The sequence below is a fragment of the Pyxicephalus adspersus genome, chromosome 7 (assembly GCF_032062135.1).
Source record: "Pyxicephalus adspersus chromosome 7, UCB_Pads_2.0, whole genome shotgun sequence".
Classification (NCBI taxonomy): Eukaryota; Metazoa; Chordata; class Amphibia; order Anura; family Pyxicephalidae; genus Pyxicephalus; species Pyxicephalus adspersus.
In genome coordinates this window covers 5,739,179-5,752,296 of record NC_092864.1, presented here as the reverse complement: position 1 = coordinate 5,752,296, position 13,118 = coordinate 5,739,179, and the positions used below count along the sequence as shown (strand labels likewise).

Here is a 13,118-nt window from a genome sequence, read left to right as displayed (position 1 = left end):
TGTGACTGTGGGGGGACATTAGAGTGTCAGCTTCTCTGTACAGAGACTGATATGACTGGCTCAGTGTTCTCTGTACAGCACTGTGGTATATGTCAGAGCTATATAATAGGTAATAATACAATATACATTAGAGTTGAATCTCCTCATAGCTTTGCCCAATTTTTCCCTGACATTTTATATATAAAAGGAATAAATCACCAGTTTTATTTCTCTGTTAAACCATCAAACAAAAGTGAACATTATACCCCACAAAACCGTCCTGGCAAATCAATGCATTGGGATTCGGAGGCCGGTAATATCTTCATTTCTCATGCCTGATCCCAGCTGCAGATCTCATATCATCTAACAGGATTATGATTGCAGTAATAGGATTGTATTTAACAAGAGAACAAACACAATCTTATGAAATCCTATTACCTGACATTACGAAATCTGTGCAACTTCCAGAGTTCATGGCATAATGGTGATTCAGCATGGAACTTGTATATAACTGTGCAAAGCAAAAAGCAATCAATGATAATATAATACAAATAATCTCACTTATGTAACACTTTACACAATAATAACTAAAAAAACAACATTGTGTACTATAGGTCTGGCCAAAATAAACTTCTTTATCCTTATTATAAACTTTCCTCTTTTCATTAATTGTAGTCACGTGATGCCCCTGACCACCTAATTGGCCCTGATTTATGAAAGCTCTCCAAGGTTGGAGAGGATACACTTTCATCAGTGAAGCTGGGTGATCCAGCAAACCTGGAATGGAATTAGTTTAGTATTGAAAACATTTACTAACAAATACTAAATGACTTTTAAGAAATCCATTCCAGGTTTGCTGGATCACCCAGCTTCACTATTGAAAGTGTATCCTCTCCAACCTTGGAGAGCTTTATTAAATCAGGGCCAATGTTCTGAACTGGGTCTGTTGGAGGACTACGTTTTTTATTAGATGTGACTACAGACCCAGCCAGGGGCAGACATAGGGAGGTGCACAGTGTGCCACTGCCTGAGAGCCAAGGACTTTACTCAGCTAACAGGGGCCCCAAGTCAGTTTTGCTGAGGGACCCCAAATCATTTGGGCAAGAAGGGGCCCCAAGTCAGTTCTGCTCAGGGCCCCAAATCATTTGGGCAAGGAAGGGGCCCCAAGTCAGTTCTGCTCAGGGGCCCATCCACTACGGGACCCAGCTAATATGGCATACTGTGCGTTTGTGTTTTTCTCCCAGGTACGACATGGATGCAGGAAATCGTGGACCTGATCATGCTACAAGGCGATGTGGAGAAGAGCATGCGTGCGCCCTGCTTTGTCAAAGTGCCATTCCTAGACTTGAATGTCAAACCATTACCATCAGGTGATAAAATGATATACAACACTAATGTATAGATGGCAGGTCTTTGTAGGAGTCAGCCATAGTGGTGTACTATAGGGGGGAAATTCTTGGGGGTTTCTGTGAGATTTCACCTCCCTTCTGATATAATCACATGAGCTGCTATAATACGCCATGAGTGCAGTTTTTGTTGCTGTACAGGGTGGGGACATGACACCCGACATTCACAGCTTTCTAGGTTGAGTAACAGTGGGTGTCATCCAACGTAAAGGGCTGGGAACACCTTGTGGTGAATCAGAGGTACTGCAGGGGACAGTTATTGCTTTAGAAAATGAATAGTAATAACTATTACATTTTGCTTTTTCTCTTTAGTTATCTTCATTGCTTCCTCCAAAACATGGAATTGTAAAAGGCTTAATAAAAAGGACCGGCTTCCTTTTTCATTTTAATGACACTGTGCCATATATATTTCAGGAGTGGAAGCCGCCAATGTCATGCCATCCCCTCGTCTGCTAAAAACACATATGCCGATAAAGCTGCTGCCGCCATCTTTCTGGGAGAAGGACGTCAAGGTAAGTTGGGGAATAAATCAAATTGAACAAAATCAGGGGAACAATACACGTTAGAAGCTGACGCTCTATATTGTCTCCCCACAATCACACACTATTATACATTATAGCATCTAGGTGGGACCTGAGCACAAGACTGCCCTTCTGCAGGGTTGCAGTACCACCCACCAAGTCACTTTATTGCTCATGTTTGTAACTCTGTATCAGTTTATGATTATACAATTTTATCTGCACTTTATCTGAGCTGCTGCTGTTTTAAATCAATTAATAACTAATCTTCTTTATTGTTAATGATAATGAAATAATATACATTAATTTACATTTATTATCATGATAACTGCTATAAACTTGCAGCCAATTCCCCAATAAATCAATTTCATTCTATTCAAACTCTTCTTGCTGATAATAGTGTATTGGAGACGTATTCCGCACTGTGCCTTGTTTTGTTTCAACCTTTTACAACATCCTTGATATGATAAAGAGATGTTTGGACTAATGTGAGCATCATTGTGAGTCATATTGATTAACACTGCGTGTATAGTTTTTGTATATACATATTTATATTCTGTTTATATGGATTACCTGTTTGATCATGTATTGATGTTATAGATCTCCTTAATTGTCCGCGAAACGCGTCGACAAGCTGTAAATCACTTTTGGTGTCTGCTTAGAAGATTTTGCTCACTTCATATGTTTTTAATTGCTTCATATGGAAATAAAGGTTTTTATAAGAAAAAAAATTGCCACTTTGTAATTGAACTGGCCCAAAAAGTCCCAAAATCACACGTTCCTTCCTATCTGTTTTCAAAATGGGGACGTGGCCTTTTGGTAACTTGGATAGAGGATTTTCTATATTTTTATAACTGTATCAGCTTCCTCTGTGGTACTTACCTCCTTTATGCAGGTCGTCTATGTCGCCAGGAATGCCAAGGACTGCATGGTGTCCTACTACTACTTTCAAAGGATGAACAAAGGTCTGCCTGACCCCGGGACCTGGGATGAATATTTCTCAACATTTCTAGCTGGAGATGGTGAGTGAAAGTTAAGGCTTTGTAATACCACAAAAGTTTACCTTTGATAGCCCGAACCTTCAAATAAAACCCAAATCCCAGAGTACCATGGGAGGAAATGATAATTCTGAATGCTACTGAAAAACTATTAGTATTTATAAACAGTATTTATATAGCACCAACATATTACACGGCGCTGTACATTAAATAGGGGTTGCAAATGACAGACAGATACAGAAAGTGACACAGGAGGAGGAGAGGACCCTGCCCCGAAGAGCTTACAATCTAGGAAGTGGGGGAAGTATCACACAATAGTAGGGGATATGGAATGGTGGTGAGTAGTGAGGGTTTAGGAGACAGAAGAAGACGGGTAGGTGAGGTTAAAGCTTTGGGTTTTAAGGGATCATTTACAGAAAGTAGGAGCAAGCCGAAAAGAATGAGGAAGACCATTCCGGAGAGTCGGGGCAGCTCTAGAAAAGTCTTGGAGCCGTGAGTGTGAGGTTATGAGTGAGGAAGTCATTAGTAGGTCACTGGAGGAGCGAAGAGAGCGGCTAGGGGGGAAGGTAAGTGGGACAAGAACTGTGGAGGGATTTGTGTATCAGGTAGGTAGGTGGGACTAGAGCTGTGGAGGGTTTCGAAGGCAAGGTACAGGAGAATTTGATTCTCAGGTGAAATGGAAGCCAATGAAGAGGACTTTAAAGAGAGGCAGCAGAAGAAGAAGAGTGGTGGGATGGCTGTGTATGGGGTAGGTAGGTGAGTGGGTAGGTAGGAAGGCTGGATAAGTCTGCCTCCATAATTCATAACAGATTGTAGAGGAGAAGAATTGGTGCTACTCAATAAAATCAGACACTTATATCCAAATACTAATGTTGCACCAACACAACCTGGAGCGGACCCGGTGGTTCTCGTCCTTTAGGGCGATACATACATAGAAGTCTCCGTTATGAAGGATAGTAGGTTTAGAGATTTAGGTAGGAATTTGGAAATATAAATGTCTTTCCTTGCAGTGGCCTGGGGTAGCTGGTTTGACCATGTGATTGGCTGGTGGAATGCAAGGGACAAACACCGAATACTCTACATGTTCTATGAAGACATGGTCGAGGTGAGGAGATTTCCACTCCTTTTAGGACAAACGTGGTGTTGGTTATTTTAATTATTCTCTTGCTAGGACCCTGAAAGAGAAATTAGGAAAGTCATCAAATTTCTTGGGAAAGATGTGTCCGAGGAAGTTCTCCAGACAATCCTTCATCACACGTCATTCGAGGTCATGAAGAATAATCCAATGGCCAACTATAGTGTCCTTCCCTCTGTAGTGATGGACCAGTCTATCTCCAAATTCATGAGGAAAGGTAGGATACTAAAAAGTCACAATGAACAATGATCTTTAGATTGCGTTCTCATAATGGTGTCCTTGTTGTAGGCAAAGTCGGGGACTGGAAGAATCACTTTTCGGTGTCTCAGAACATCGCGTTTGATAAAGAATACAAGGAGAAGATGGAAGGAAGTGGACTGACCTTTCGAGAAGAACTATGAGACACACCAAAGCTAACCAAATGGTTAGCCAACCACTAATAAAATTTCATTTTTTTCCATTTGGATTCTATTTACACTATAAATTAAGATTTGTATTCCAAAGAGCGACCTGTTTTTTTAAATTATTCTATACTGAGTGAGCTCTCATCAATCTAGTGGTCCTCTGAGAATTCTCATGTAATAAAGGCAAAGTATCTGGATCCTACTCTTAGAAGCCTATTGTCTCATAAGCTATAAGGTATAAAGACCCTGCTCCTCCTAAAAATTGAAAGATATTCCTGCCCTGCTTTTAGAGCATAAAATAAAAAAGAATGAGAGTTCTGTTTCTTAGAGCTTGCAACTTAATGGAACACCAAATGTATGATGGTCGTAATCAATTACAGTCAAATTGGACACCAAAAGGTCCTGCTTCTTAGGGCATACAAAATAATAAGAAAAAAGTATCAAGATCCCACTTTTTAGAGCACTGAATTTCTAAAAGTGTAAAGATATAAGGCCCCTAATCCTTAGATCAGTGCTTCTCAACCATGTTAATATGGGGAACCCTTGAAATAACTTTTAGATCTTCAGGGAACCCTGCTATATTTACGATATCCACAGCTTTTTAGCATGGTAGTCTATTGGGAAGAATGACTCTTACATTGGTGTCCATTACCTCTGGAGGAACCCTGCACTAGCACATACAATCTAGTAGGACACAGAAGGTATGGTGGCTTCTTCTTGAAGCTTACAAACTGCTAAGAAAAAGATATAAAGGTCCAGCTCCTTAAAGTGTACCTAAACTCCGAAATTTCACTTTACATAAAAGGGTAGACAAGTAAAAATTATGTTTGTTTAGGTTTTTTTATAGGCGATTGAGAATGAATAGAGGCGCAAAGTCTCCCGTGATACCTACATCACGCATCCCAAAAGGCTCTTGGGTGCTCCTTCTGACGGGCATGTGCAGAAGGAACCTTTTCGTGAAAAGAGACAAATTCGTCAAGTTCTTTTTTCCAACCTACGTTACCTGATCTCATGCCTGTGTCGGGTGACGTAGGAAAAAGAACCAGGTAGAAGAGGCAAAGATGGCCTCTGGTATGGAAGGGTTAACTGGGCTGGCGGTTGGAGCTTTTATTCCCAGGTAGCTCCGGAAGATGGGGTTGTGTTACCTTTTATATGAAGGCTCAGGGTGTGGTAAGCTTCCATAAATTTTGAGATCAATGTCTGTTTTTAATATAAACCAGCAACAAGAAGCTGCAGAAAACCTAATGTGGGACTTCGTTTAATACAAGCTAAAGTAAGTATTCTTTAAGATTTGTCAGTGTTGCTGAAGAAAGCTGTCTTTATTTCGGTATAAATACAAAGTCTCTATTATTCTTACAACCTTACATCACAGCAAGTGCAGTTAAAACCTCATGGGGCAGATGTCGCTAAACAATCCCGAAGAGTTTGTGAATCAGACATGCAAGAAAAAAAAAAGAACTTGGAAACAGAATGAGGAGATATCATCAGGAATAAATTGCCTCCTCTTGCCCACCATGGATGTTTCCCCCACTTCTTAAAGCACTCTGCCAACCTGGGAATACAAATGCAGAAATATCCGTACCAAATCCACAAGAAAAAAATCATTAAGTGGTTTAATTCTCCAATATCCACCTTTAAAGTAATAGTTTTAGGTGTATTCAGGCTTTAATAAATCGGGCCCCTGATGTCAGGTTTTGTATGTCCCGTGGGCTTGATTTACGAATGCTCTGCAAGGCTGGAGAGGATACACGTTCATCAGTGAAGTTGGGTAATCCAGCAAACCCGGAATGGATCTGGTCCAGGATTGAAAACATTTGGTAACAAATAGCAAATGACATTTAGGAATTCCATTCCAGGTTTGCCGGATCACCCATGTTCACTGATGCAAATGTATCCTTTCCAGCCTTAGGGGGCTTTAATGATTTAGGCCCATTATGTCAGGGTTTTGTATTTCCTGTATGTCCCAATGGAAGTATTTGGCTTCATTTTCTGTTTAGGTACACAGCAGATGAAGGTAACCAGAAATGAGCAGCATATCCATTCTACTGAAGTTTTATCTATTATTGGCCTGCTATTTCCACCATTGTTCCAGGCAAATCCAATGTTCTTCTTTACTAATGTTCTTCAAACTTCCATATGGGCAGCACAGTATCTCAGAGGTTAGCACTCTGGCCTTTACAGGTCTAGGTCCTAGGTTTGAATCCCAGTCAGGACACTATCTGCATGGAGTTTGCAGGTTCTCCCTGTGTTCTTCTCCTCCGGGTACTCCGGTTTCCTCACACATTCCAAAAAAAACTAGGGACATGACTATATAATAATATGTGGTATTCAATAGAATGACCCAAAGCCGTACAAAGTATCAATATATCCATGTCTACCATTGTTTTCTGGTCAGAGAGGAAAACCCTGCCAGTCATCCATTGATACTTTGTAGGGCTTTGGGTCATTCGAATAGTTCCTACACAGTGGTAAGTTTCTAGACCCCTGAAGAGGGCCATGACTCTAACCATGCTTGAAAATCCTAACTAAAAAGCCATTTTTGTTTCCCAACTTACACAGTCCGTGTTTTGGTCCTACATTGATAAAATGTTGGCTGGCCCGCATCATAAATTATTGAATTTGTGCCATGAGATACAGTCTCAGACGATACTATCAGTACTAGTCAGCACTATAAAATTTGTACCTATTGAGCTTATTAGTCTAATAAACTCTGCCACTTGTTTTTCCCTGGTCTATATAACAAACACCAATGCTGCAGAGAATATCAGACCTTTGTGTGACCAGGCTTACTTACTTTGTCTGATCTCCTTCATTCACGTGAGAACGTCTGAGCCATCTTCTCTTGGTTGGATCTATTTCTGGTTCCTCACTACCTCCTTTCTTGATCTTGTTCAGCAGTTTGGTTCTTGACACCTTGTGCTCTGTACAAACTATATAGCCCTTGGATTGTCCTTAATACTCTTTATATTTTAGACTTACCTACCTGTGGTTACCGGAGGAATGACCTTGAATGCCAAAATTTGAAGACCTGAGATCTATAAGACAGACATTGTGTTCCTGCTGTGTCCTATGGTAATCCATGCCTGATACTCTTACCACTGGTAGCCCATCCATCCAAGCCTGGTCAACCTAATAGATCTTCTGAAGTTGTGTCATCTTCTATCAGTCAATCTACGCTTTTGGAGAGCAGGTACCGTATTTGCTGGACAGTGAAAGCCCAACTCTATCCATATTTTAGATTAGGTTGTAACGGTCTGATCATAAGGTATTAGAGCTGGCAAGGCCATTATTCTAAACCACTTCCATTGAAACTTTTTGTGTATACAGGGACCTATTCCCTACAGTTACATCATCCCAAAAGAGACAAAAACAGCTAAAGGTTAGTAAGGTTCTAATCTTTACCCAATCAAAAGTATTTGTATGGATGTCTATGTCTTCTTTGAAGAGATTTGGTACCTAATTGAAAAAAGGTGGTGGTTGAATATACTTTCAATGGGTGATCACAGAGTCACCTCTTTGAGTGAAAAGAAAGAGGTTTTGACTATTACAATATAGACAGTAATTGTTGTCTAGTTCTATGGCAGTCTAGTGATATATTAACTAAACTGGATATATACTCACATGTACTTGATCAAATAATTATGTATGAAAATGTGTTTACAATAATATTATAAAATTAATGATTTATTACTTATTTGGAGTCAAAACCTCTTTCGTTCACTTCTCCTCTCTTATTCAGATTTGGTACTTATTATGTGACTATACCTTCGAGTGGTTGGTAAAACACATAGAAACTGATATGTGACAAGTTACCCTCAAACGCTAATTTTTCCAGAAGTAACCATATAGCCATCTATATGATCTTGTTGATCTTGTCCTAATCCAGAACCATAACCATTATGGAGTTGCCTACACCAAATATGTGGAGGCTTTCCACAAAATTTCTGAGTATGTCTGCTATTATATGTGATTGGAAAGCCAGAGGCTGACGTTGGAGAAGAAGATTTAGCTCCCCATCAAATTCATTTTCAGTAGAACTGAGGACACCTGACACGTAACTCATAAAACCATGCATTTAGGGAGTTAGTTTTGTGCATAGGGCCATCATCATGCTGGAAAATAGGAGAGGTCTAAAATGTATTTCTAGGCTGCACCATTAACAGAAATTTTTATAGGGAACATCTGAACTCAATACTTGGAGGGTTGTCCACACCCCTTTAGCCATATTGCATAATCTCTCCATTGGTATTCCCAAAAGATAAAGCTGTATAAAGCTGTAAAACCCCCTGCTAGTCTAGTGCTAGTCTATACCAGTCTAGTGCTAGTCTATACCAGTATTTCTTGAACTTTTTAATACGAGGGAAACTTTGATATAACATTCAGGTCTTCAGGGAACCCCGGCTATATTTACTATATCAACAGCTCACAGTATATTAGTGTGGGGGTCAGTAGAAAGCATTTTTGTTATATAGCTAGTCATTGGAAAGAATGTCAACCTGAAGATCATTGGTGTCAAAAGTAACTGACACAGAGGGTACTAATGGCTCATTGCCTAATGAGTCCCCAGCAACTTCTGGAGGAATCCTGGTTGAGAAACACTGGTCTGTACTGGACAGGTTCCTTAAAAAAAGCCCCTGGGTAATAGAAGTTTGTAGTTACCCAAGTTGGCTCCTTTTTGTATAGATTTTAAAGGGGTTTGTTAATAAACAGCCTTTTGGTAACCATTCCTTTTTTATCTAAGATGGATCCAAACATCACTGAGAAGATTGTCCAAGAAATGGCTGACTTCTCCCCTGATATGGGAGAAATTGAAGGTGTGCCCATGCTACAGGACATCTGCAAGGAGTGGGACTCAATTTACAGTTTCCAGGCTCGGGATGGTGATGTGGTAGTAGCCTCATACCCCAAATCAGGTGAGAATGGACTCAGCCTTTCGGCAGAACAGATTTTACCAATGGAGAAGGGAGAAACAAATACATTTAGCATGGGAAAGTGTTCTTCGTGGGGAAAATATGTCAAGAAAAAACAAATGAAAAACATATCTATCCTAAAAACTTGAATGGAGCTAATTGCCACCTCCTTTGTCTCCTTCTTCTGTGCTGGTGTCATAGAAGTGACCAGTCCTAGGAGCAGTGGACGATGGGTTGTACAATGAGGATTGTTCTATCTCCAAAAGACTTTCAGCCAATAGAAATGCTCCAAACCATGAACATTGGGAACCATTGAGCCTTATTGTTAATATACACAGACAAATAATTTCCATTGGCAGGGTTTGCTGGGGGCAAGAATGCTCCACTGGAACAGAAGAGGATTTTGCGAGTGCTTAAGATGGCGGGAAGGAAACAAAAAAGGGAGGCAAAAAGACTTTTCCAGCATTCAAGACAAGCTGGAAATATAGGAGGTCATGGAAACGTTGTGGCTTGACGGATTCCTCCCTTATTTCTTTGCTCATCCTTACATGGCATTCAGATGTCTTGAGACCAATATTGGGGATATCTGATGGGAAGGCAACCATATTGCTTCAGATGAGGAACTACCGAGGTCACCAAAACACATCTGCATAGGAATTTAATTTTCTTGGCTGATTTATAAAAGCTCTGCAAGGCTGGAGAGAATACACTTTCATCAGTGAAGCTGGGTGATCCAGCAAACTTGGAATGGATTTCTTCAGTCATTTTCTATATGCTAGCAAATGTTTTTAATCCTGGACAAGATCCATTCCAGGTTTGCTGGATCACCCAGCTTCACTGATGAAAGTGTATTCTCTCCAGCCTTGCAGAGCTTGGGTCCTATGGGCCAATAAAGCTTTATCCTCAAGAGGTTCTGTGGGTTAAATCAGGGACAACATTTCTCCTAAATCTCCTAACCCCTTCTGTTTCCATGAAAATAGAAACGAATGTCAACTTGGGAAACCTCAAATGTTGTTCTGTAAAATCTGCTTATGTAATGGAGTTCTATTGCCTCCTCGCAGGTACCACCTGGATGCAGGAGATTATGGATTTAATACTTCAAGATGGGGATGTGCAGAAAAGCCTGCGAGCACCATGTTTTGTCAAAGTGCCATTTCTAGAAATGGCAAAAACATGTAAGTGACATTGAAAACATTGAAACATACTTTAACAAAAATCATTCAGGTCTTCCAGGCCCATGTGGTTCCAATGGTGTAAGTGCTTTCAGAACTATGTATAGATATTCCTATTCATTTGGTGATAATATGTAGACATGGGTTCAATACAACTGTGGCACAGTAAAGGATTGATATAAAAATGTTGTTGCCATGTGTAATTTTCCTGATATGTATCTCTTATAGTAACCAAACTGCATTTCCATGTTCTATTCAGCTTTGCAGTTGGCAAATACCATGCCATCACCTCGTTTGCTTAAAATACATTTGCCAGTTCAACTTGTGCCGCCATCTTTTTGGGAGAAAAATACAAAGGTGAGAAAAATGCCAAAAAAAACAAAACTTTTTACAGGAGGCTGTCATCTACAAGTCAAATCTATATTGCAATATGAACAGAGCATTTAAAAAAATGTCCTGGGACCCAGTAATAAAATAAAGAAAGTCTACAGCAGCCTTTATTAAACTTTTTAACATGGGGAAATACCGTTCACATCTTCAGGGAACTTCATCCATATTTACTATATCCACAGCTCACAGTAATTTAGTGTGGTGGTCAGTGGGAAGAATGTCTCCTACATTGCTGGCCATTGGGAAGAATGTCACCCTTACAGATCATTGGTGTCACTTAAACTGACCTGAGAGGGACACATTGATCAATGAACCCCCAGCAAACCTCTGGAGGAACCCTATTTGGGAAGCGTTGTTGTAGACTGTAGTGATGTTGCATGAATAACAATGGTGCCTGCTTCTCCATTAGATTGTCTACGTGGCCAGAAATCCGAAGGACTGCATGGTCTCCTATTATCACTTCCACAAAATGGACCAAACAATGCCAGATCCTGGGCCCTGGGAACATTTCTTCCTATCCTTCCTATCTGGAAAAGGTGAGGGAACCAAACAATTCAAGCAACACTGTATGAACACCCGAAAATGTTTACTGCCCCCCCCAATCTCCATGTAAACACACATATGTATATAAACCTTGGGTTGGGTGTCCATTTACTTGTGATTTCTTTTATTTACTGAATATCTGGGTTTCATAAACAGTAGAAAAATATTGCAAAATGTAGCAACCATCCCACCATTTTATTCTGCATGGTTCCTGCTGTCAAAAGATATATAGAGGTTTGTGGGCTTTTAGTAATTAGGAAGCCCAAGAACATGATATGTGATGGCCTGGAAAAGATCCGGAGTTACAAATCCGAGACGGGGCTTTTGCTTTGCTAATCTTGCCACAACTCATCCTACTATGTTCTGTTATCATGCCAGACTCTACAAGTCCAATATGTCTCCTTGTTATCTCTGCTATTAGTGTCCTGGGGAAGCTGGTTTGACCATGTCATCGGATGGTGGAAAGCCAAAGGTAGACATCAGATCCTATTCATCTTCTATGAAGATATGATTGAGGTGAGTGGTAGATGCCCAAGCAGGGTGGCCGTAGCTACTGTAGGTCTTGTGTTGATTTTTCCCACTCATTATTTTTTGGGCAGGATCCACTAAGGGAAATTCGGAAGGTCATGACCTTCTTGGAGAAGAATCTTTCTGAGGAGGTTCTACAGAGAATCTTGAAGCACACCACATTTAAATCGATGAAGAACAACCCCATGGCAAATTTTTCTGTCCTCCCTACGTCAATGTTTAACCAGTCCATTTCATCCTTCATGAGGAAAGGTATGTAACTCCTCCCATAGGGAGAGAATGTTAAATATAGGGGCCCACGGGCATTCAGGAAAATGGGGTTACCAAAAGACTTTTCAGTCTGGATGCATCTCTGTCCGGGTAACTACTGTCATGGGTGAAAAATGTGATCAGAAATCCATAATTTCATGGTTGTTGCAAGGTGGTTGAGGTGGTGGTGGGGGAGGTTTGATAATATTATAGACACCTATCTAGGGACAGCAAAGAGGAGATTCTTTCTCTCTATGGAAACATTTGTTCTCATCTCCTGTTGTGCCTCCAGTGGGACCGGAAGTGAAAGGAAATCTCCCCAATGGTTCAACTATTACACAAAAATCTATGAAAATCTTTAATCATCCTTATGCTAATAAAACTTCCTTGTACCACCTTTTCTAAATAAGCCCTTTTGGTTCTTCTTACAGGTCAGGTTGGCGACTGGCAGAACTATTTTTTGGTGTCCCAGAACCTCCTGTTCGATGAGGAATATACAAAAAAGATGGAGTCCAGCGGGCTGAGATTCCGTATGGAGCTGTGAACTCATAATCAAATATTTTGCACGTACCCAAGTACACGTCCTATTTACCTAGGAAATCTTTAGTCCTTTCAGCAAATCAATTAAAAGGAAATAAAGGATTGTTCTTTTAGTTTTACATTCTTTTAGAGGAGGAGTCACTGCAATAAGCCGTTCAGCTTGAGCTATTGAGTTCTGTTAACAATTGCCTCTTTCAGGCACAGGGGTAATAGATCCAGATAAAGATGCAGAAAGAATTTTAAAGCCCCAACCATTGACCAATATAAAAATGAAAACAGAATTTTAATGTTATTTTATGTTTGCTTTATTAAAATAGAACTGACAAATAAAATATGTATAAAACTA

At 40.2% G+C, this 13,118-nt stretch overlaps 2 protein-coding genes across 6 annotated transcripts in view; both read left to right on the top strand.

Annotated features, from left to right (window-relative positions):
• The window catches only part of LOC140334952 (sulfotransferase 1C1-like), a 10,428-nt gene extending 5,791 nt beyond the window's left edge, over positions 1-4,637 (top strand). For all 3 annotated transcript variants that reach the window (XM_072417261.1, XM_072417260.1, XM_072417262.1), the window contains exons 3-8: positions 1,224-1,349; positions 1,800-1,897; positions 2,799-2,925; positions 3,912-4,006; positions 4,073-4,253; positions 4,325-4,637. In XM_072417261.1, the coding sequence (XP_072273362.1) occupies positions 1,224-1,349; positions 1,800-1,897; positions 2,799-2,925; positions 3,912-4,006; positions 4,073-4,253; positions 4,325-4,437 (740 nt within the window). In that variant the 3' untranslated portion in view covers positions 4,438-4,637. The remainder of the gene's footprint in view (positions 1-1,223; positions 1,350-1,799; positions 1,898-2,798; positions 2,926-3,911; positions 4,007-4,072; positions 4,254-4,324) is intronic.
• A 948-nt stretch (positions 4,638-5,585) lies between these two features.
• LOC140334950 (sulfotransferase 1C1-like) lies at positions 5,586-13,118 on the top strand. Of its 3 annotated transcripts, none has more exons than XM_072417257.1 (10): positions 5,586-5,713; positions 7,414-7,630; positions 7,768-7,819; positions 9,182-9,353; positions 10,412-10,525; positions 10,782-10,879; positions 11,322-11,448; positions 11,877-11,971; positions 12,055-12,235; positions 12,664-13,118. In XM_072417257.1, exons 4-10 carry the CDS (start codon positions 9,182-9,184, stop codon positions 12,774-12,776), a joined length of 900 nt encoding a protein of 299 aa, XP_072273358.1. In that variant the 5' UTR covers positions 5,586-5,713; positions 7,414-7,630; positions 7,768-7,819; the 3' UTR covers positions 12,777-13,118. The 3 variants fall into 3 exon arrangements, with proteins under 3 accessions (XP_072273358.1, XP_072273357.1, XP_072273359.1); XM_072417258.1 differs by lacking the exon at positions 5,586-5,713 and adding an exon at positions 7,205-7,257; XM_072417256.1 differs by lacking the exons at positions 5,586-5,713; positions 7,768-7,819 and having other exon boundaries at positions 7,169-7,630.